This window comes from Salarias fasciatus, chromosome 13 (genome assembly GCF_902148845.1).
Source record: "Salarias fasciatus chromosome 13, fSalaFa1.1, whole genome shotgun sequence".
Lineage (NCBI taxonomy): Eukaryota > Metazoa > Chordata > Actinopteri > Blenniiformes > Blenniidae > Salarias > Salarias fasciatus.
In genome coordinates this window covers 14305027-14325789 of record NC_043757.1, presented here as the reverse complement: position 1 = coordinate 14325789, position 20763 = coordinate 14305027, and the positions used below count along the sequence as shown (strand labels likewise).

At 39.8% G+C, this 20763-nt stretch overlaps 1 protein-coding gene across 1 annotated transcript in view; it reads left to right on the top strand.

Annotated features, from left to right (window-relative positions):
• The window catches only part of eys (eyes shut homolog), a 164509-nt gene that overhangs the window by 101811 nt on the left and 41935 nt on the right, over nt 1-20763 (top strand). The window contains exons 39-40 of the mRNA XM_030106319.1: nt 7287-7463; nt 20312-20462. Of these exons, the coding sequence (XP_029962179.1) occupies nt 7287-7463; nt 20312-20462 (328 nt within the window). The remainder of the gene's footprint in view (nt 1-7286; nt 7464-20311; nt 20463-20763) is intronic.

Here is a 20763-nt window from a genome sequence, read left to right as displayed (position 1 = left end):
TGGGAACATTTGTGATCTGTCAGGAGAAATTACCACAAGAGTTTGTGACAGTATCTCAGCAAAAGTTGCCAAGAACCGTGCAACATCATTTCGTTTCTGCTTAACATACAGCGACAAATTAGCTAACATAAATGCAATTAGGTAGGAAAAAAGATGATTAAGTCTGTCAGAAAAACAAGTTATTTAAGCCAACAAAAAAAAAAAAAATGAAAATGCAATTATGGACTAGAAATGAGAAGCCTACATTTGTCTGTCTGCTTGAGACTATTCCAGTGAATGAATTCTTTAATATTTTTTGTAACTTAAAGTTACTGTAAATGACACTTTGCATGTGCACGAACAGGTGGCTCGACAGAAAGGGCCAATTAAGAAGAGAAGACTGTGAAGCTGTCGCAAGAAAAGCCAGGTTTAATGGCAACGAAAGAAAAATCACACACAATATGAAAACATCCTTCATGTAAAGAAAAGGCTTTCACACTTCCTGCTCTCTGGGGTAAAACACATTTCTCCTTCGGAAAAAACACAAGAGATGTTCTTTCACCCTCCATTGTGCAGCGACCGCATTTGGTCACCTCAGCATGAACAAAGGAAAAATAGTTGTGCTGATTATAAGAAGTGTTACTTTAGAGAGCATCACCTTTAAAGGCATAACGGAGCAAAGTTTTTGACCATTTTCTTTGAACATCCTTATTTGAAAAATAGATCAAAAAAATATAAAATGTAAGAAACTGTGTTTGACGGCAAGCATTGCATCATCTACATTAATTACTTGACGAGCTGTCATAATATAGCTTTATTTCGTTCCATGTAATTCAAGACTGATGTCCTTTCTTTGTATACAACGCATTGTATTTTCACACAGTAGTGTTGAATAATGACGAGGCAATCTTTTCGTGTCATTCATACTAACAATGGATAGTTTCAGCTTTGGCATTCAACCATTTATTCACCTTTGCAATCCTTGAAAATGATGTACGCTGATAGGCATAATCTTGTATTTACTGAACACACGGAAGTCTAGACAGAGCGACGCTCACAGCTAATGTTAACAGTCATTAACATGAGTTGAGCAGCCTGTGTGCACCTGGCACCCTGGTCTGACACGTCTGCCATGTGTTCGAAAAATGCTAATTTACAGGTGTTTAAGTAATCTGCTGAAATGTTATTTGTCTCTTCAGGCACTGTAATAAAAACGGTGCTATTTTTAAGACTTCACTCTCATTTGTTATTCCCACGAGAGGCGGTTACATCCAGGAAAAGCAGTGCTCCCCTCTGCTTTTATCACAGGGATGCTGCTTTGTTGGGCCAGTTAGGAAAGATGCAAAGAAAAAAAAAAATAAAAAGCAAAACCAGTTTTTCTGATTTTTCTGTCATCTCACTCTAACTATATGATCTCAGAGAAAATGGGCCTCCCCGTAAAGTGTTAGCATAATGGAAATGATCTTTCTTTTGTTTGAGTGTTTTCACATTTCTCACGATTCTTCCACCTTTTACAACGCTTCGTCCAACTTAGAAACATGGAGCCAATCCCGGCTGATTATGAGTGAGGTCAAAGGTCGATAACACACTCATATCCACACCTACAGATAAAAAGCCAGTAATTAACCTCGACTTCCCACGGACATGTAAACTCAGCACAGAAACGCCCGGCTCAGACTCGAACTGGATAAATGATCCCTGTGAGGTAATAGTGCTAACCGCTTCCTCTGTTATCTCACATGTGTCGTTATAAGGCATTGCGCTAAAATATGGAGTGGGGCGCCCCCATTTCCTGTAGAATCAACCTGATGTCGGATACAGTAAAATCGTCTCACAATCTTCTGATATGTGCCGCGTATTTTCTACCCGAAAGTAACTTCCTGCTTACTTTTCCTTCCCATAAACTTTTCCTTTAAATACCAGCGGTGGCCTTTTAGTGTCATTTCTGCTGACTTTGAGGAATGACTCCTCCTCAAAAGTCCACTCTCGCAGGTTTAACAGAGTGCAGTCTCATGTGAGCTCTCTCGCACTGATGTGCTTCGCAGCTCCAGTTTTCTAGCCTGCAGACAGAGTCCAGGGGCTGTTTACATGCTGACTGCCTCGCCAGTGTGTACTGCTGCTGCAACTTTGCCGGGTGACAACCTTGTCCTCACATCTTGTTGAATTAAGTAGCAGCCACATGAGAAGAGGAGAGCCCCTGCTCTCTGTTAATTATAGATACATCATACTGGCCGGTGACTAATGATGTGGACTTGTTTGTGTCCTCGATGAAACACTGGCGTGTCGCAGCACATACTGTACCTGAAGGGAAATGTGACTTGCACTAGTCTGTACAGCCTTTATTCATTTATCTAATATTGATACAAATTTAGAGTTCAAGTTGTTATAACAGCTATGTTTATGTTGTTCAAATGTATGACAGGTCCAATTCTGATAACTGAATTACTGCAGCTGAACAAAGGGAAAAGCAGTGAACCGATTCTCGGCCAAAGCTGATTGACGTATCTGGATTTCTTTACGTGTAGAATCAATTCCAGAAGTCTTCGAAGTTTTGCTTGCAGAAGTGGAACCTGCACAATATTAGTCAGTGCTGGATTCTGACTCCTCTGTTGTGGCCAGAATGCCTGGTGTCATACCGTCTCATGTATTGCAGCATATATGTAGTTTCCAGGCTGGTGTTACACGTAGCTCGACAACACATGTAACATATTGCAACATCCACTAAATCAGTACAATCAAAGATTTTTTTTTGGTATCTTTCCAGTGCATGAAATCAGTCAGAAGTCGTGTCTGACATGAACCCGGCTCTTTTTCCATCAGCTGTGCCTCTGGTCGGGTGTCCCACCGTCCGTGCCAGTGCCTGGTGGTTGACTGAGTATTTGATGTCACGGAGCCAACCATAAGACAGGCTTTGTCAAGATAAAACCAATTCAGCTGGGTGCGTCAAAGTCTCAAGCTATGATAAATTGTCTCTTCAAAGAAGACACAGCAGGTTGTAGACCTTGCCAAAGACATTCTGTCAAGTGTGTGAGCTTTCAGTGGAAAGTGATCACTGAAATTAGGTATGGAGTAAATGGCTGCCAGGTAAGAAAGAAGGCATAAAAGACAAACCCACTGAGGCAGGAAATTATTCAGGCTTGGTCTGTATTGATCATGACCTCCTTCTTTGGCTCATTGAGTTATGTCCTTATGCCCTCGTATATCTGAAGCCGTGATATAGGAAGTCAGCCAGAAAGGAATAATAAAATGAAAGTCGGGAGCACCATTCTGTCCCATTTATGTCATTTCAACAACTTTTACCTAACCAAGGCATTAATCCAAATAAGATTGTGCACTCTCTTGTCCTCATTCATGGTCATTTTCTTGTAACTTGTCTTCCTCAGAGCACAGCTGCCTTATTTCAGTTGTCTCTAAATATTGCTCCTAATCAGATTTTTTTGAAAAAAGGATGCAAAGAAATAAATACTTTTTTTTTTAAATACATGTTTGAGTTCATCTGCAAATTATTGAGCAAATTCCTAGAGGACAAAGAGAACGCAGAAGAGGATTAAAAGAAAGGGTCAGAGTTAGTGCTTTATTACTTGCCTGCAGTCAAACTGAAAAAAATGAATTCAACTATTAAAAACACTGCTACATTTTTAGCTCCTCTAATAACTAAATGTGTGTCATTGTTCGCAATGTCAAATCAGTTGTTCTGAAAGACCTAATTTAATGTAACTTTGTGACATTCTTGAAAGTTTGATTATAAGGATGAAGTGCTGTTTTTGGGTACTTGACTTACATTTTTTAAAATATTTAAATGTATAAAAAAGTCACTATTAAGTATGTGATGCGAGTTGCTCTGGTACAGAATGGAAATATTGCATCCCCTTTCTGGTTACTTTAACCAGAAAACAACAAAAACAAAGCATCAGATAAATTGAAAGTGGGAAGTAGCGCTGATCTCTTGACAATAGTTTTAGTTTTGAAAGCAAGAATTTCTGCAGCTGACCCCCTCATATGTTCAATTAAAAGCTTTAGGACAAGTTGTTTGGTCAAAGTAAAATTTGCCTCAAGCGATGCATGTCTGTATTTTCACATACACATTATGCAGAGAATTTTTGTGAAACCAACACGTGTATGCTACTGCAGGGAAGAGACCTGCTTCCTATCAAAATTTTATTCCCTTTGTGTAATTATTATATGCTTGAAATTTCTGAGTGATTAGATTTTAAAGTAAATATTTTATACATTGTATTTAATTGATTGCCTGCTAGAGGCAATGCTGGTTCAAAAAAAATCTGTTTTAGAAAAATTTATTGCGAAAAGTGCCTTTTTAATCTAACTTTTACTTGTAATTGACTACAAATAAAGTAAAGTTTCAGTCAAACTTTAGATTATAGCCAGCACTATAATATACATAGACAGAGGGATGGCTGACTGTAAATGGTGTCAGACAAAATAACAAACGGACAAAATAAAAACCCATCAAACAGCAAAGGCTGTTTTAAAGGTGGTGAGCTTCTCTGTTTTTGTGTTTGACATTAATGGGACCTGATGAGGGGTTGTTGTTTTCCTGCTTTGCCAACACGCGGACGAGGTGCTGCCAGCTCTTTCTGTGGGCATCTAGTATGTGTTTGCTGTAATTGCTGGTGCCTTTAAAAACGAGCCAGCTCAATCTGCCTCACTCAGAAAGCGCCAGCAAATATTATAGGATTGATTTTTTCAGTTTTTCAGCCCAAGAAAACCACTCCCTCTACAGAAAAAAAAAAAAAAAAAAAAAAAAGAGTCCGTTTTTATACTCTCTTTGTAATCTGAAAGCATTGGCTGTCATGTATGCCCAACGTCATTCTCTGCACAATCCAGAGGAGTCATGCACTCTTGTTGGTCGGGGAAAGAGCAAGAATAGAAAAATGGCTAAGCGGCTGTACTGCGCAGGCAAAGAAAACAGGATTAGGGCGAATAGAAAACCTTCACGGGTGTTCATGTAGTGACTAATCATTAAACTGGAACAAGTCAGTGTCCTACTGGCCCCCGGGCCACTGAGCAGTTCTTATTGTCAATCCCTGCAATTCACCTCACTGATACTTTCACTTTCTTGACCCCTTTTTCTACGGCTCGTTAGGGCTATTTTCAGGATGCCCTGTCGACATGACTGATTGATACCTCAGGAATCCTGTTATCTATCCCCGCTGACACGGACAAACCCACTAACAAAGTATTAGCTGTCTATTGGGACTGTCTGACTCATGTAACAAGCAGTCAAACTGCAAATCAAAAAAAAAAAAAAAAGCTTCCAACAACTACCATACTTCTGTTTGGGTAAAGTTGTCAAGAACAGAAAATGGAAGAAAGGTGAACGCGGGAGTGTTGATATGTTGCCATGAACACCAACAGCAAATGTTTCAAAAAATACCGCAAGTTTTTGTGAGGTTGCTCGTAAATGAGGCTCCTGACGCGCTATCCTACACCTCAGGGCTCAGTGCTACATTTTCAATACGTATTCAGTTTGAGTATGCAACTACAGAGTGATAGACCTTCAATAAAAATGACCAAAAAAGATGAAAAAAAAAGTTTACTGAGCACTCATTTAAAGCCATGATTACCAATAATGTGCAGTCATAGTTAATAGTAACATTTTGATTATTAGATTTGAATATTTGTCAGAATGGTATATATATATATATATATATATATATATATATATATATATATATATATATATATATATATAAACAAATCTGATCAAATTATTTGCATTCATTCAAAATTGCAAGTGTATTTAACTTGATCGGATTAGGCTGGATAGCAGTGTGTTTGAGAATCTCCTGTGTAGATCTGAAGACGGTGTAAAGGAATAAATTGATTTCATGAATGGGTACATTACAATCACTTGTTACTAAATCCTTCTGGTAAATTAGAATAATGGATTCTTTCTGTTTTAAGTGGACAGTTCCATTTAGTTTTTTTACATTCATGTAAATATTTCAGCAATTTATAAATTGGAGACTCACTACAAGACAAAATCCAATTACGTTCAGTTACACAATTTGAAATTGATTTTCTTAAATTGTCCATTTAATGTTATTTTCTGTTAGTGTCTTTCTTGTCGTTTCTCAGAGGATATTTGAAGAATTTATTGTATCCAATGTCAAAATGTCATAATTTTAAACTATATTTCAATGTTTCCTCCTCATTGAAATGTGTAAACTCGGCCTAAAAAGTGAAGACATTTGTGTGTGTGTTTCTTTTTTTTCAATGATTCCTTCTCCAAAAAGGTGAAGGACTGACACAGATCTAACAGCACCCCCTCCTCATGCTGTTCTCCATGGTGTTCACACACAGCTGAGTGAGCACACAGTGACTGTGTTGGTCAACCTGAACTTTATTTCCAAACTGTGAAGCTCTGGTGTTGATAACGGTAGCAGCATACTATTTTGTTTTATGTCTCCACATTGAGAATTCCCTCCCAATTTTTTTCCAGTTAGTAATCATCGCGAGCAGATTGAGGACTGAATATAACATTTGTCCACACGTCCAGCTTCAAGTACAAGTGTTGTTGACACCAGTGTAATTAAACCTGATAGTGACAGTCAGCCATGCCTTTTTTTTTTTATTTGGATTTTGATATTGATCCAGCCCACATATTGAGCTCTGCTTCTCATCCAAGAAATGCATTTTCCTTACTTTAATGGAACCATTTGCAAGTGAAATAATGAAGCTTTCCAATTGCACATTGCTGCAACAAAAAATTCCCTAACTTTTCAACGTGCTTCATGAAGATACGGTTTTTGCAGATCTACACATATTTCATATTATGACTTCTCAGCTGAGAATAAACTGCGTTTTTTTTTCTTGAGAGTCGGATCCTGAAGGCAGAGTCCCCTGAGCCGAGGTCGCGGTGGCCTATTTTGAATCGACTGTCTCGCACCTGAACAGCTCACCATCCACCAGGTGTGCAGCGTCCTTAGTGCAGGAGGCCAGCAGATCATCGCTGGGCTGGTGGAGTTGACGACCTCCTCCACCTTTCCTTAAAGTCAGACCACTTTGTCATCCAGCGGGAAGTGACACATTAGAACGTAGCCCTGACAAGTGCCCTGCTGACTCCGCTCAAGGACTGGCCAGCAGTGTTTCAACGGCAGAAACCAGAAAGTATTTGCTGCTCAGCTTGCAAACGGGAAACTCTTTCAGCATTGCCACAAGATTAATTTTTCTTTGTAGTTTTATCATACTTTCATACTTGTTTACAAAAATGTCTATCCATTTAACATGATTTTTTTCCCCCCCAATTGATTTTCTTTTAACCAATCTCTAATCCTCTCTTTTAGATTCCACAGTATACATCCCCTCGTTTGATGGCACATCCTATTTGGAGCTGCAGCCTCTTGCATTTCTTCTCCAGCGTTCTGGTGATAGCAGTAATCAACGCGCTGCGGTCAAGGACCGCGCGGTTTTTCTCTCCCTGACAGTAAAAACAAGATCTACACAGGGCACGATTCTCTACAGTGAGTATCTTATCTTGTTGTTCCACAGCTCAACAACATTAAACCAATGTATTCAAAAGTGATGACAGAAGGAAACAATTTCGATCCTTATATTACATTATGGTGAATGCCCATTCACTGCTTATTTCTTTGCATGTATCCTTATGGGTGTGCGAAGGTTATCTTTTCATTCAGAGCCTGCATAGTAAGCTACCATCTGCCTCTATTATGGATGAACAGTACAGTTACTTATAAAGGCTTTACCATATCAAACTGAACTGATCTTCTCCAGAGTTCATAGATGTAGAGAATTTTCATTTGATTCAAGATCATAGTTGGCAGTTTTATTTTTGCTCAACTTCATTAAGAAAATCTGTTTTATGTTTTAATAAGAAAGCAATTCAGGCGTTACAGTAGGTGTTGAAAATCGTCAGTTTTTGATTTTTGACATTTTCAGCGTCAAAACATCCCTTTAGTGTCGTAAAAAGAAGAAGAAGTAATTCCTTTTCAATTAGATTAGTTGAGTGTCTTGCAGAGATTGGAAATCGTTTTATACGTATGTCACACAGCCAGCAGCTGGTTTCTTCAACTTCACAGAAATATGACAGATTGCTCCCCCTGTGTCGACTTCCACGGACACATTTTGAGTCCCGTCCTGCTCCCAGCCCAACACGGCATAAACACAGCACTCGTGTCAGATTGATGATCATTCTCCCATCTGACACCCGTGCTGCTGAGACGCTAAATGCATGTGCACACATTTGTCCATGTCCGTGCTCATCTTAAAGTGAGGTGAGTTGTGGTACATCGCCGTCTTGATGCAATTAAAGTTCATTTTCACGCATGAGACTGCAGTAAAAGTCCAGTCAGGCTCAAAAGAAAGAAGGTGCTTCTGTCTACTGTTCTTCAACATAACATGGAACAGCATACATTGAAAATAGAGATTATAAGTCATAAGCTTTCGCTCCAGATAAAAGTAAACTGAGTTTTTCAAGGAGGAAACTAATTGAAACTATTTTTTTAAGCAAAGAAAAAAAAAACTTCAGTCTCCTTAAACTCCTTTACTGGACCAACTCTGATACACTATAGACTGCAAAAGGAAAAAAAAGAAAAAAAAAACCTTGAGCATTGAATGTCTTACTACATTCATGACCAACTTTTTGTGTTTGGAGTTTTCATTCTACAGAAATCTGAGTTAATAACGACTAAAATTGCCAAAAATGAGTGATCACATACAAAATCAATGCACATTGAATGGTTGACCTTTGATATCCTTTCCTAACTTTGCTGTTCTCTGATGCTGTCAGTGTGGGGGATTAAATTGAAAATGGTTGATAAAAAGTGGCATGATCCTGATCTATGGCCTGAAAATTGATTGATAAACTATATTAGCAACTAGAGTCAAACATGCACACCGTAACTTCGTTGTTCAAACAGTAGATAGTTGGTTCACTACCATTAAGAGCTAGTTAGAGGTCTGATCAAAGGTATTAAACTGCCCAGTGTAAAGTGATCATTGCAGAAGTCGGTAAAGCTGCTAATCCTCAATTCTTAATCGGTGTCACTCTGAAAAATTATCAACATTTTCATACTATCTTTGCAAACATGCCGTTATTTTAAACAAGACGGCATAAAATCCAAATGATTTTTCCTCTGGGTGCTCAGATCGAGGAGACAGACCATCCTGTATAATGCAGCTATTTAAAAAATAATAATAATAATTTCCTGACTGAAAACTTGTCCATTTACTGCTTTTTTTTTTTTGTTGTAGTTGTTGTTTGTAATGCTGCCTGTAGCTTTGATTTCTTGTCCATCTTTCAATCACTCAACCTGTTGGAAGGATCAGTCAGCCTGTGGCCCCCTCATCACTGATTAATAACATTGTACTGCAGACAATATGTTTCTATCCCCCACAGTTGTTGTGCTATAATGTACATCACTGAGCGAAACAATTACTACATTACAGTAAGTCCAAATTGATCCAATTTGAATAAAAGTCACACAATTTTGATTGTTTTTACAACATAGCAAAAAGTAAAAACAGCCTCAAATAGAGTTTTAATCCATTTATAGGAAACATGTATGCTGCTCAGTGACACATAAGAAAAGCAGAGGTCAGTTGAGGATAACAACACCGTCACTCATGGTGTTTTGGGAAATACAAAGTGCGACACACTTCGTCAATCCTTCATTTCCACGACTACAGAAGATAAATAAGAAACCATTCTGAATTGATTATTAAATTCATTTTAATTAGATGGATGAATTAGGATGTTCACAACCTTGAGTTTAGTCTCAATCAAAAGTCTTCCGATGTGTAAAATAATTTCTTTCAACAAAAAAAACAAGGCAGACAACTCACTTAAGGGGTTACAGAAAATCTTATTTTCCTTTCTGAAAGGATGACTGTGTCCCACCTTTTTTTTGGGGGGGGGTGGACTGGGGTGGAGGGGTGAGCCACTGATTGAGCTACAACCTAAAGCGAACAAAGGAATCCTCACAAGGTGAGCCTGGTCACTCTCAAGCCGGGAGAGGATTGCTCTCACCCTTTATGTCAACTCTGAGCTCGACATTGTACGTTTGTTCCTGCCAACTCTTTTGTTCCCACACCTGCGCACGCACGCACTCACACACACACACACACACACACACACACACACACACACACACACACACACACACACACACGCCCCATTGTTACAGAAGGAGATTGGGATAGGTAGGCCAGACAGCCCCCAAGTAGACCCTCATAACAATGGAGCATTGTTTTGAAAGAAGAGGAGCCGATAGATTTGCTGGGATGTTTTTTTTTTTTTTTCTATTATTATTTCAGGAGTTTGAGAAAGCTGAGCCATGAGAACTTTGCTTCATTTATTCAGCTATTACACATCTGTTCAAGTATACATGCATATTTTAAGTACCAGCAAGCTCCGGGGTGAAGCCAGTGCCTGAATGCCTTGGAGCTATGAGTCCTCTAATGGCTCTAAAAGACATCCAACTGTGTCTCTCAGTGGACCGCAAGTACAGCTCCTCTGTGAAACTGCAGCTACCTTTTATTCTTCAAACTAACATTCCCTGTGTTGTAGTGCAAGGAAACAGGTGCAAGTGCAGCAAAACCGTAGCCACCGTGCGTTGCGTGGCACTGGTGGGTGATTTATTCCTCACCGACTGAGCTCAGAAATCATAACATTTATCTTATTGGTGTTCGAGTTATGTCCGACCCCATGTGTGGGATCATGGCCTCTCATTTACATTTGCAGACCTATTAAACATTGCAGTGCACCTCCCGGTTAACCGGTGTTTGTTCTCCTTTGAGCCGAGTTTCCATTGTTTGTCACGAGGAACTTTGATGAGCGACGATGACATTCAAATCCAGCTGTTTAATTCTCCTCCAGGATGGCACATGCGATTGTGACATTAACATTTCTGAATAATTGTGTGTAATTTCTCTGAAAAGTCACGTCTGTCGCATTTGAAGTTTTTCCCATGAACATCATTCTCGCAACAGAACATCGACCAGGTGTAAAATGTTGAAGCATTTCTGCGTGTTTTCATTCAGACCTTTCATTAAAGGGGAAATCCAGCATATTTTATCAATGCAAAATCACAAGCTGCATCCATCCAAACAACACGGCCTCAAGGCTGTGGCTCAGGTGCAAGAGCGAGTCGTCTTCCAATTGCATGTCTAGGCGTTTGATTCCCCATCTCGCCCTGCCCGTATGTGAAAATGTAAGATACTGAATGCCAAGTTGCTCCGAGTGGAGGTTTAGCAGCCGTCACCATTAGTGTAAGAGTGTGTGTGCACAAATAGGTGAATTTGACTGACTGAATGCGCTGTAATGTGCTTTTAGACCATTGAAGTATTGAAAACAGCTGTATAAGTGAAGTCCATTAACAGTAGAAGAGTCCGACTGCTGACCTGGCCTGCCTGCGGTCTGAATTTTCAGGCAAGAGAAAACCTTTCAAGCGTAATCGTATATGTCCTGAAAATGTAAAGGAGCACCCAGGACTGCAGTCCTCTCCTGAAACCCCCAGAATTAATCCCATTGATGTCCATATGTGTATCTGTTTTATTTTAGGGTTTTTTTTTTTTTTTTTTTGGGAGGCGAGGATGGGTTCTCAACTTTTCTCTATGTACGGTAAAACTTTTATTTCTCAGAAGATGTCTTCTTTGGGTTTATGAATTCATGTGGATTGCAATAAATGCATGCTGTTTTTATCTACATTTCTTCATAACTTTTTTTTTTAAACAGAGCAAGTTCTTTTATTTAGTTTTAATATTAAAAAGTCCTGAGAGTAATAAAATCTTTCCTTTAATTTCTGTGGGCTGACATTGGCTTCCCATGATGCCTGCTGAGTACCTCAGTGTGCCAGCAAAGACTTAAATCTTTGTATTTAAGGAGCTATTAATTAGCCTGCTCTCAGACATAATAGGAGTGTAAATTAGCGCTTTATAAAAAGTTGATGCACTTTTAAAGGTCATTTCACTAAGCCTTAAATACACAAAGTACGAGCAGACGATGGTAGTATCATTTTAAAGACAAATATACGGTTTAGTTTAACACAGCATCAAAATTAAATCAACAGAAACAATCCTAAGTTAATTTGGACTTGAAAAATATATTTTTGATGTCAGATCAATTAGAAGTTAAAGATAGCCAGAAACAATACATATTTGGTGCATGTTTTTAGTCATATTTGGGGGATTGGGGGGTTATTTTACATGGAGTCTTGTGTGTTTTCTTGACAATCAGTGCTTCTCAGTCAAGGGGGTCTGTCATGCTTACCACCTGCTGCAGGTCCTTCTTGTTTTCACGACAGCAGTAGTTTAGGATGCTCTCTGTGACCAGTGGAAACTGATCAACGGGGTAGGAGGATAAAGAGCTGTTACAGCTTCCTGAGGAAGTTCATTCTGAGATGTTTGTAGTTGAGACGAGGTCAGCTGAAGGAATTTGAAGGTATCTACTTTTTTCGCTGTGCATGCAGAGTGCTCAGTGTGTGTCAATTTTCTGAAAGCTCTTATCAGTTCTTTGGTATTTGCTGTGTTGTGGCGTAAACACCACTGAATACCTTCTGAGACTGTTTCATTGTTGTTGGATGTTTCATTCCTATCAGATACTGTCATCAGCAAATTTGACTGTGGCATTGCTTTTTAGACTATTCTACTTCCTCAATTCAACACCCTAGATGTGAAGCATTTAAGAAGTATTTGTAAGAACTATTTGAACATATGAGGTGATAAATGTGATTGTGGAGCATACCTACACAGGTTATCCACATGAAATCCAAAAGAAATGTATTTGAAGAAATAAGTTTTGTATTTCAACAATTGAAATCAGAGGTCAGACTGCTTCTCCATACTTATGGTTATGCCTGTTTTCATCTTTTTTTTATATTCACTTAGTAGAACTAGATGAATGAATTAATGAATTTTGAATGAATGAATTTATTTATTTTTCGAACATGTATAAAAAGAAAAAAGATAAAAAGGAAAGTTAATGCAAATCAAAGAAAAACAAAAACAACAAAACAACAACAACAAACAAAAAAAAAACATAACAGCACAGTTCGAAACTGTCTAGATGTAGACAAATTGTGTGTATTTTAGCTTATTTCATGTTTAGCTTTTCCCTTGAAAATTTTTCGGTGTGATTGAGGACATGAAATTTGCATCTGTCAAACATTATTCTCAAATATGTTGCGACAATAATTTATATATAGGGTTCACTGAAGGCTGCACAGTATAGTCCTGGTCAGTTTTCGTGCTGGAAATCAAAACACCTGACTGAGTTTGGATACCAAATTATGAACGACGGATCTATCCAGAGTATATAAATATCCTGCCTGACAATCATGGTCAATTCATTCTTTCTTAATCATTTATGGAGCCTCTTTCATTGTTAAATAAATATTTGAAAGTAACTATTGGAAATGTGGTATAAATATGTGTAACCACTTCAACAATTAAATGTTGCCATCACTTCTGTTAGGACACAAGTCCAAAGCGTTTACGTTGTTTCAACTTTAACTAACAGTCAGAGCTGGCCTGGGCTTGTTAGGCGCCCGAGACGAGCGCCCCATTCGGGGGCTGGGGGGGGTGTTGCGGTGCAGCGTGGCGCGGTGATCGGCAATCATCAAAGCAGTAGTCAAAAACGTTCTGTGTGGAACTTGCAGGTTTCTTACATTTTCAGCAGGTTGTCTCTGTTTTTTTTTATAAACATGTACTCATGTTGGTCAATCAAGTTCATCGTCTCCTATCCAGACCATTGAATCCCTTCTGCTGGCCATTCAAATTATGCTTTTCCATGGCGCTTTTCTTTTGCGCCATTGTCAGAAGTTGAGGAAGAGCTGAAATACAAAATGTCAAACGTGTTTCTTGATAAGTCTGCATGATAAGTCTTGCTACCATAACCTGTGATTGAAATAGCAGCGCAGTTACGCATTGTTGATCAAAATTTGTTTCTAAAGGAGTATTTTGTTTTCATGAAGGTACAGATGACATGCCTGAATGACCTTGATCCGATACATCAAGAGATGATGGTTTGAATGTAGACGAATAAAGGCCGTTCGATAGAATGAGCTGCAGAGAGATTACCTTGAATCGCCTTTCCAGTAGTTAGACGTGGCCTCACACTTGACGTCAAGCCGGCAAAATTGTTTCATCTTAACCCCGTGGTAAGTTGCCTGATATATTCCACCAGTTGTCTATCTCCCAGCATCTCAGCCTGTTCAGACCAACATGACAGATCACTCTGAAAAATTGACTGTTGTGTCAACTTGATGCTGTTTTCACTCCAAAACAACCTGCAACTTCCAGATCAGCCGCAAACACAGCTGTAAATTAGAAATATAGGCGGATCGATTAAACCAGCCCGTTCTATATCCTCGATCATATTTTCAATAGGAGGAATCGCGGAGGCAGCCTGTGAGCCTTGTCATAGAGAGAGAGAGATTTTCAGAAAGCAGATATAGCAGGCACACTGCCTTTTTATCTAGTAATGCTTCCTGGCTTATAGTGCCCCATCGTCCTCACATCAGAGGATGGGAGCTGAAAAGAAAACTCCAGAGATCAAACAGACAAAGTTAATCAGAGGAAAACCAAAAGACGCGCATTGAGATGCAGAGAATCTCTTCACCAGAGCTGCTGCTTATTCTCCGCTCCCCTTTTCTTACACCTCTCCCCCAAGCAAACCCGTGAGTCTCCCCCTGGACTTCAATTGTCAGCTCGAGAAGAGAAATTCGAGGAGGTGGGGCGAGACAGGGGAAGAGCGAGCGCTAAAGAGAAGGGAAGAGCGGTAGAGAGAGCGAGAGCGAGCAGGTGACAGGCGCTGACAAAAGGAGGAACGCTCTGTTAGGCGCGGCGCGGAGTAACAGGGCCACGGGGACGGCGGTGAACAATATCCTCACAGAGGGAGAATTGAAAAATAAAAGATGGCGCAACATTTGACGTCCGGTGAAGAATTGTCAACAAATGAGTTATGACGCTAACGGAAATACCTGCTTTGAGGCGACACAAAGGCTTATTGTTTTAGTATGGAGTTGCATCTGTGCAGTTTTTGTAATCTTGGCTGATGCATTCATTAACTCTGAAGTCTCTACGGGGTTGCTATTTCAGAAATTATGTTTTATGTTTTAACTTGTGATTTACCATAAAAAGCATACTTCAACGGTTTAACATGTTGGCCACCTTTGGTCTTTGTAACCACCATTTTAGCAGATTATATATATATATATATATTTTAAAGCTATAATTAAATGAAATACCATATTTTTATGTGAATACTTAATATGGGTACAGTGTGATTCTATAATTGTGGTTTACTCTCTATGCCATTATCGCAGTGATTACAGTGCAGTTCAGGTGTCATCACGGCTCAGAGCTGTTAGAGAGAAGAGGGAAAAAAAAAACCCTGACTTGCACATCTTAATCTTCCTCCACTCTTCAAGGTGACTTAATTTGCTGCCTCTTTCTTCCTATGAGCATCACAAACAACTCAGCAGTCAGATGAGCTTCTCTCTACAGAATCCTAATTCTTTGCTCAAAGTAATCAAATGAGAGTCTTGAATGTTGCATCTTTGCTTGTTTGAAACCTCGAGTTATTTCAAGTTTTAGTTTGAGCTCCTCGAGAGGCAGAAAAGCAGAACTGTATGCAATGCTGAAACGATAACCTGGCATCCATGTATCTTTTGTGAAATGTATTAAACTTTGATGCAAATTTCCGTTTCTTTTTTGGAGCAGGGCAGTATGTAGGGCCTCGCCAGATTTGCCTGTTTTCACATATTCCAAAGAAAGCAGGTTTCACCCTGGAGAGCTCACCAGTAGACCATAGGACAGACACACTCAGCCACACTTATGGTTAGTTTGAAGTCCCCAATTAGACTCAAATAGATGTTTTTGGACTGTGCGGGAGAAACCAGAGTACCAGAGAAAACCTGCACACAAGGGAAAACATGAAAAATCCACACAGAAAAACCCCAAAGCCCAACCTGGACTCAAGCCAAGCAGTTTCCTTCTGTGAGGTGAGAGTGAAAACCACTGCAGCAACGTCTCGCTTTACATCCAAAACAGGAGTCTGGAAGTATTTCTGAACTAAAAATGGTTTTTGAAATGATCAATGAAGAGTCAATAAGATACAGATTTTATTTCAATACAGTTGGAATAAACCTACTCTGTCATAGAACATAAATTGTCATTTTTATGATATTTTTCATGGCAGTCTGTGAGAAGCTTTAAGATCATTTGATTGATCAATTGATTTGGTAATGTTGAACACCAACCATGTTTTTTTTAAATTTGATTCCCGGTTGATATCAAGATAATATATGATGAAATATTGGGAAATTTATTTCTTGATCATTTTTATATCTTCAGTCACCAGAAATGTGTATTATTTACTATTAATTTATATTATATAGTATACTGCAAACCAAACCGAACAAACAAGTGGAGGTTTTAAGAATTTTTGCTTTTGTTGTAACACATCAAAAACAGTAAAGATCATTCGGGTCACATACATGAACTGTCTGTCATCATATCACAGAGCTCTTCATTTCTTCACGGTTCCTACACAAATGCTGAACTGCTGCAGATACATGGTAGTAAAACACTGTTGAATCATGGGGGGAAATCTCCCATGCTTTGAACGTGCACACCATTTTTTATACAATGAGTCACACAGCCAGTATTTATTGTTCTTTTTCTGTCTTTCAATCTTCTAAAACTCTCATCAGTGAATCTGTAATCTATTTTTCAATAAATTACTGAAAGTAACCAAATGCTGCTGGCAGATCGATATTTTTAGCTGCCTATTCTGTACCTGCTGCAGCTGTTTCTCAGGCTGTTGGAGTCCTGCTCTTCCACAAAGCAGAGTTAAGACCACAGTGGATTATATGAACAGGATATTCCTCCTGTGGTCAGTTCTTCCGCAGTGGTTTGTAATGTGGCACTGTTAAGTGCAACCCTGTTGAGTCTTACCACAATGAAGACCTCCAAGTCGGCTTAGAAAAAGCATTATCAGAGTGCCGCGTATTAGACTAAGCACAGTCTCCCCGTGACAAAGAGATGGGGATTTTCTTGATGCCCCTCGTACCCTGGAGGAATTGTTCTGAGCGTTCATATCAGCTGCTTTGCAGCCTTGAAACAACAAGCTCGGCTTTTGCACCATTTTCCTCTGGTGTCTAAATCCTCCGGCCGTGCCATTACTTCAATGCAGATGACACACACACAGTGAAGACGTAGGACTGTCTCTTCAGCCCGCATACTGCTGTCCTCATCCCAGCAATGCATATCTGTCCAGTTTCTGAGCGTCTACCCACCATTACCATTGCTATTGTGAGATGAAAGAGGTCAGCTCTGCTTGTGTTGTGCCCACTCAGCAGGTCCCTCTGGATTTGAGGTCCCCTGTCACTTGCTGAAATGTGCCTTGCTCCCCTTGTTGAAAGCTCTGAAACATTTTAAGTCTCTCTAACAGGGCTGTGCTGCTGTGTTGCCCTCTGCCCCCCGGCCATGTCTTCCCCTCACAATGAGCCAAGAGTGGCAGACTCCTTCTGGATCTCTGGCTCCCGCAAAGGGTGACATTTTTATGCCGCCTTCCTTTTCCCCGTGCCTTCCTTTGACACCAGTGTGAGAGTGGTGCGCACTCTCCGCACACCTCCCTCCTGAAGACCCCTGCAGCCTGTGTGGGGGGATTAATGCGGCAGCTGTCTGTCGCTCCCCCACAGCACGGTCTCACCGGCGACAGACGCAGAGACTCCCATTGTGATAAAGTATAATGGAGTGGGGTGATATGATTGCATGCCGTCTCACAACTGGGACTTCAGAGAGTGTTTCCAGCCCACACTGGGCTGAGGCCATGGTGTTATATAGTGATCCCGACCAGGAGGTTAGGGTAGAATCTTGATCCAGCATCCAGACTTCCATGTGCTGAAGCCATTTCCCAGAGGCTCTTCTCAGCATTAGAAAGGTCAAGGTATGAAAAGATGCAGGGATTTGCTTTCATTGCTCTTGTCATGAGTTTGTCCTACTAAAAAAAAAAAAGGGCTTCAGTGAGAACCTGAAATGTGAAAGCAGCACTTGACGCCCAATCTTGTTGTGTCCAGAGAGAAATCCACTGCAGTGATCCATGAGGAAAGATATCCTGACTCCTGCTACCTTGCTTTGCACCTGTCGGATATAAGGAACCTCCTGGAATCTTTATCTGTTGAAGCCACAAACTCAATTCCTTCTCCCATCATATGACATACAGCCTATAAAAACTCTTCTTTTACTGGCACAGCTACCTGGTGGTCGTATGGGCCCAGGCGTCATGCTAGCAGAGATTTTACCGGTAAAATCGGCACAGTTCTGGTACATTGTCCCGAATCGTTCTTCACAGGTGAACACTGCTTCTTCTTCAATTACCAGATGTCCTGAACGAGACTCTCTCAGCGTAAGGATAAGATTAGTGTACCAAGGTCTGTATGACTTTGTGGGCTAAATTGTGCTTTGTTGTCCATTACAGTTTCCACAAGTGGTGTGAAGGGTAGGGAACCCTGTGTTCACTTCTTAACAGGTTCTACTAAAACAGGCTCCGCTGCACCAAACAGCAAGGACTTATCCTTTATCTGGCCTCCTTCTATTTCTCTTCAACACAGCCATTTTCTCCTGCAGGTGATAGTACCCAGTAGAAAAAAAAAAAAAAAAAAAAAAAATCTCCGTCCTTCACTGAGAATTGATTATTATTCTCCAGAACTTTTCAGAAAAGCTTATTTTGCCCTTTGGGTTAGACTTGTTTGGTGATTGTTTTTGTTCCCTGTTATCTTGTGACTTCTAACTTTGCATGCAGAGAAAAAAACTTACCCTTTTAGTCCCTGATATTTTAGAGTTTATCATTTCTCAGTCAGTTTTGTTTTTTGAGAGTTATCCTTGGAAGGTGCAAAACTTACACGGTTTCCGGGTGTTTATTACAGCCTTCATTTCAAATCTTTGGGAGTTTTTGTCTGTAGAAGGAATACCTACTGGCTGGGAAACCGCATTTGTTGGCAAACACAAATCCTTCAGCAGCTTTTTATGGCCGGAGTATTCATCATAACTTGTACGACCTTGTGGTTATTACTCTCGGAGTCCTACTTGCATGCATTGGTATGTTGAAGCATTTGTGTTTGCTGTTGAGCCGGACAGATGGACTGAGGTTTATTGAGCATTATGAAAACTTCGCCATATGCTGCTGTAACTTGTAAGCAACCACAAAGTGTCACGCATATCTATCCACTGCCCTGCTGCCTAAAGTGGTCACACACCACCCGTGATATCTCAGCTAATTTGCCATTTTTATGACAGGAATCCCTGTCATACCACTGATCCTGGTAAAATAAAACTCCAGCTTGTATCACCGGTGCGGATACATCGCCATTGTTTTGTTAATAAAAGCCTAATGTGGGATGACAGCCCACATTTATATGAAGGGAAATAACAGGTCAAGTTCAAGGTAAAGGTCAACTTAGAGGCGAGAGAAGAGCGGGCTTCGGATCTGAGGTTTGCAGGTTCAAATCCCACAGCTGACAGGACATCAGCGTCGGTCCCTGAGCAAGGCTGTGACCCCTCTCAGCTCCCAGTCATCAGACTGTGATAAACCAGTGTAGGTACACAATGTTGTGTAGGTTCATTTCCTACAAGGCAAATCAACAATAACAACTCATTTTCTCTGTGCATATGAAAAAAGTACAGATCATTTCTACCAAACCAACTTATAGACTTTCCAGGCTTTAATGAAAATCCTACTGTGAGAAATGTTTTATTGGAGTTATTTTACGATGTTTCACAATTCATACTCAGTACCCCTCGTTGAATTATGGAAGTTCTGATTTTTACTGTATCTGTAGTGAACTGACAGCATTAATATTTAATATTAACATTTACATTCACAAGCATGCTTGTGTTCTGATCAGTTTGAATAAAACTACTGTTTGAAGTTTCAGTGTTAATCGGTGTTGTTTCAACACTAATGTACAGATGTTAATGAAGAACACGCACATGGTCATTTAAAACTGTAATCATACTGTAAATATAAAACTTATAACATGATAACTGATCTAAAAGACACCTGTGAGATTGGAAGCATTGATTCATGTATTACATGTGTCTTTATAAATCTGATTCTTCTTTGTCTGTGTTTGCACCACCGACAAAACAAGTTCCTTGTGTAGGCTACTGTACTTGGCAATAAAACTGTTTCATGTTCTGATTCTGATATCACGGCCATTCTGTGGATTCAGCCTCTCAGTCAAGCTTATGTTATGAATTTTGTGCTTAGACAGCTCAATGTATTATTAAATTTGAAAATACACTGGGAAAAAAATCTTGACTGAACACTTTTTTCTTACCATTGCAGCTCAGGAGCAAAACTTTGGGGATCAGTTCCTTCACGTGTTTCTCCAGGATGGCAGCCCTGTTGCTCAGCTTGGTTGTGGCGGCAGCCACGTCTTGAATGCAGCTGCTGCTCAGAACATTAACAATGACAAATGGACGCCAATCACCATCCGGTAGGACTTATTTCCTTCTAATTTCCCTCATATTTAACTCTAAAGCATTTGAACTGCCTCAGTAATATGTTTCATGTGTATTGTGTATAGGGAAATGTTGTTTTTGTGTCGTTTTAATTAACAATAGCACACCTTTCCAGGTGAAATCAAATGCGTCACAGCTTCTTCTTTTTTTTTCTCCTGATTGAGACCGATTGTGCCATGGCACATCAGACTGAACAAACGCTCCCAACTTCAAATAGCTATGTAAATGACCCTTGTAAACATGATACAAATCTGCATAATCACCGCCGTAATTATT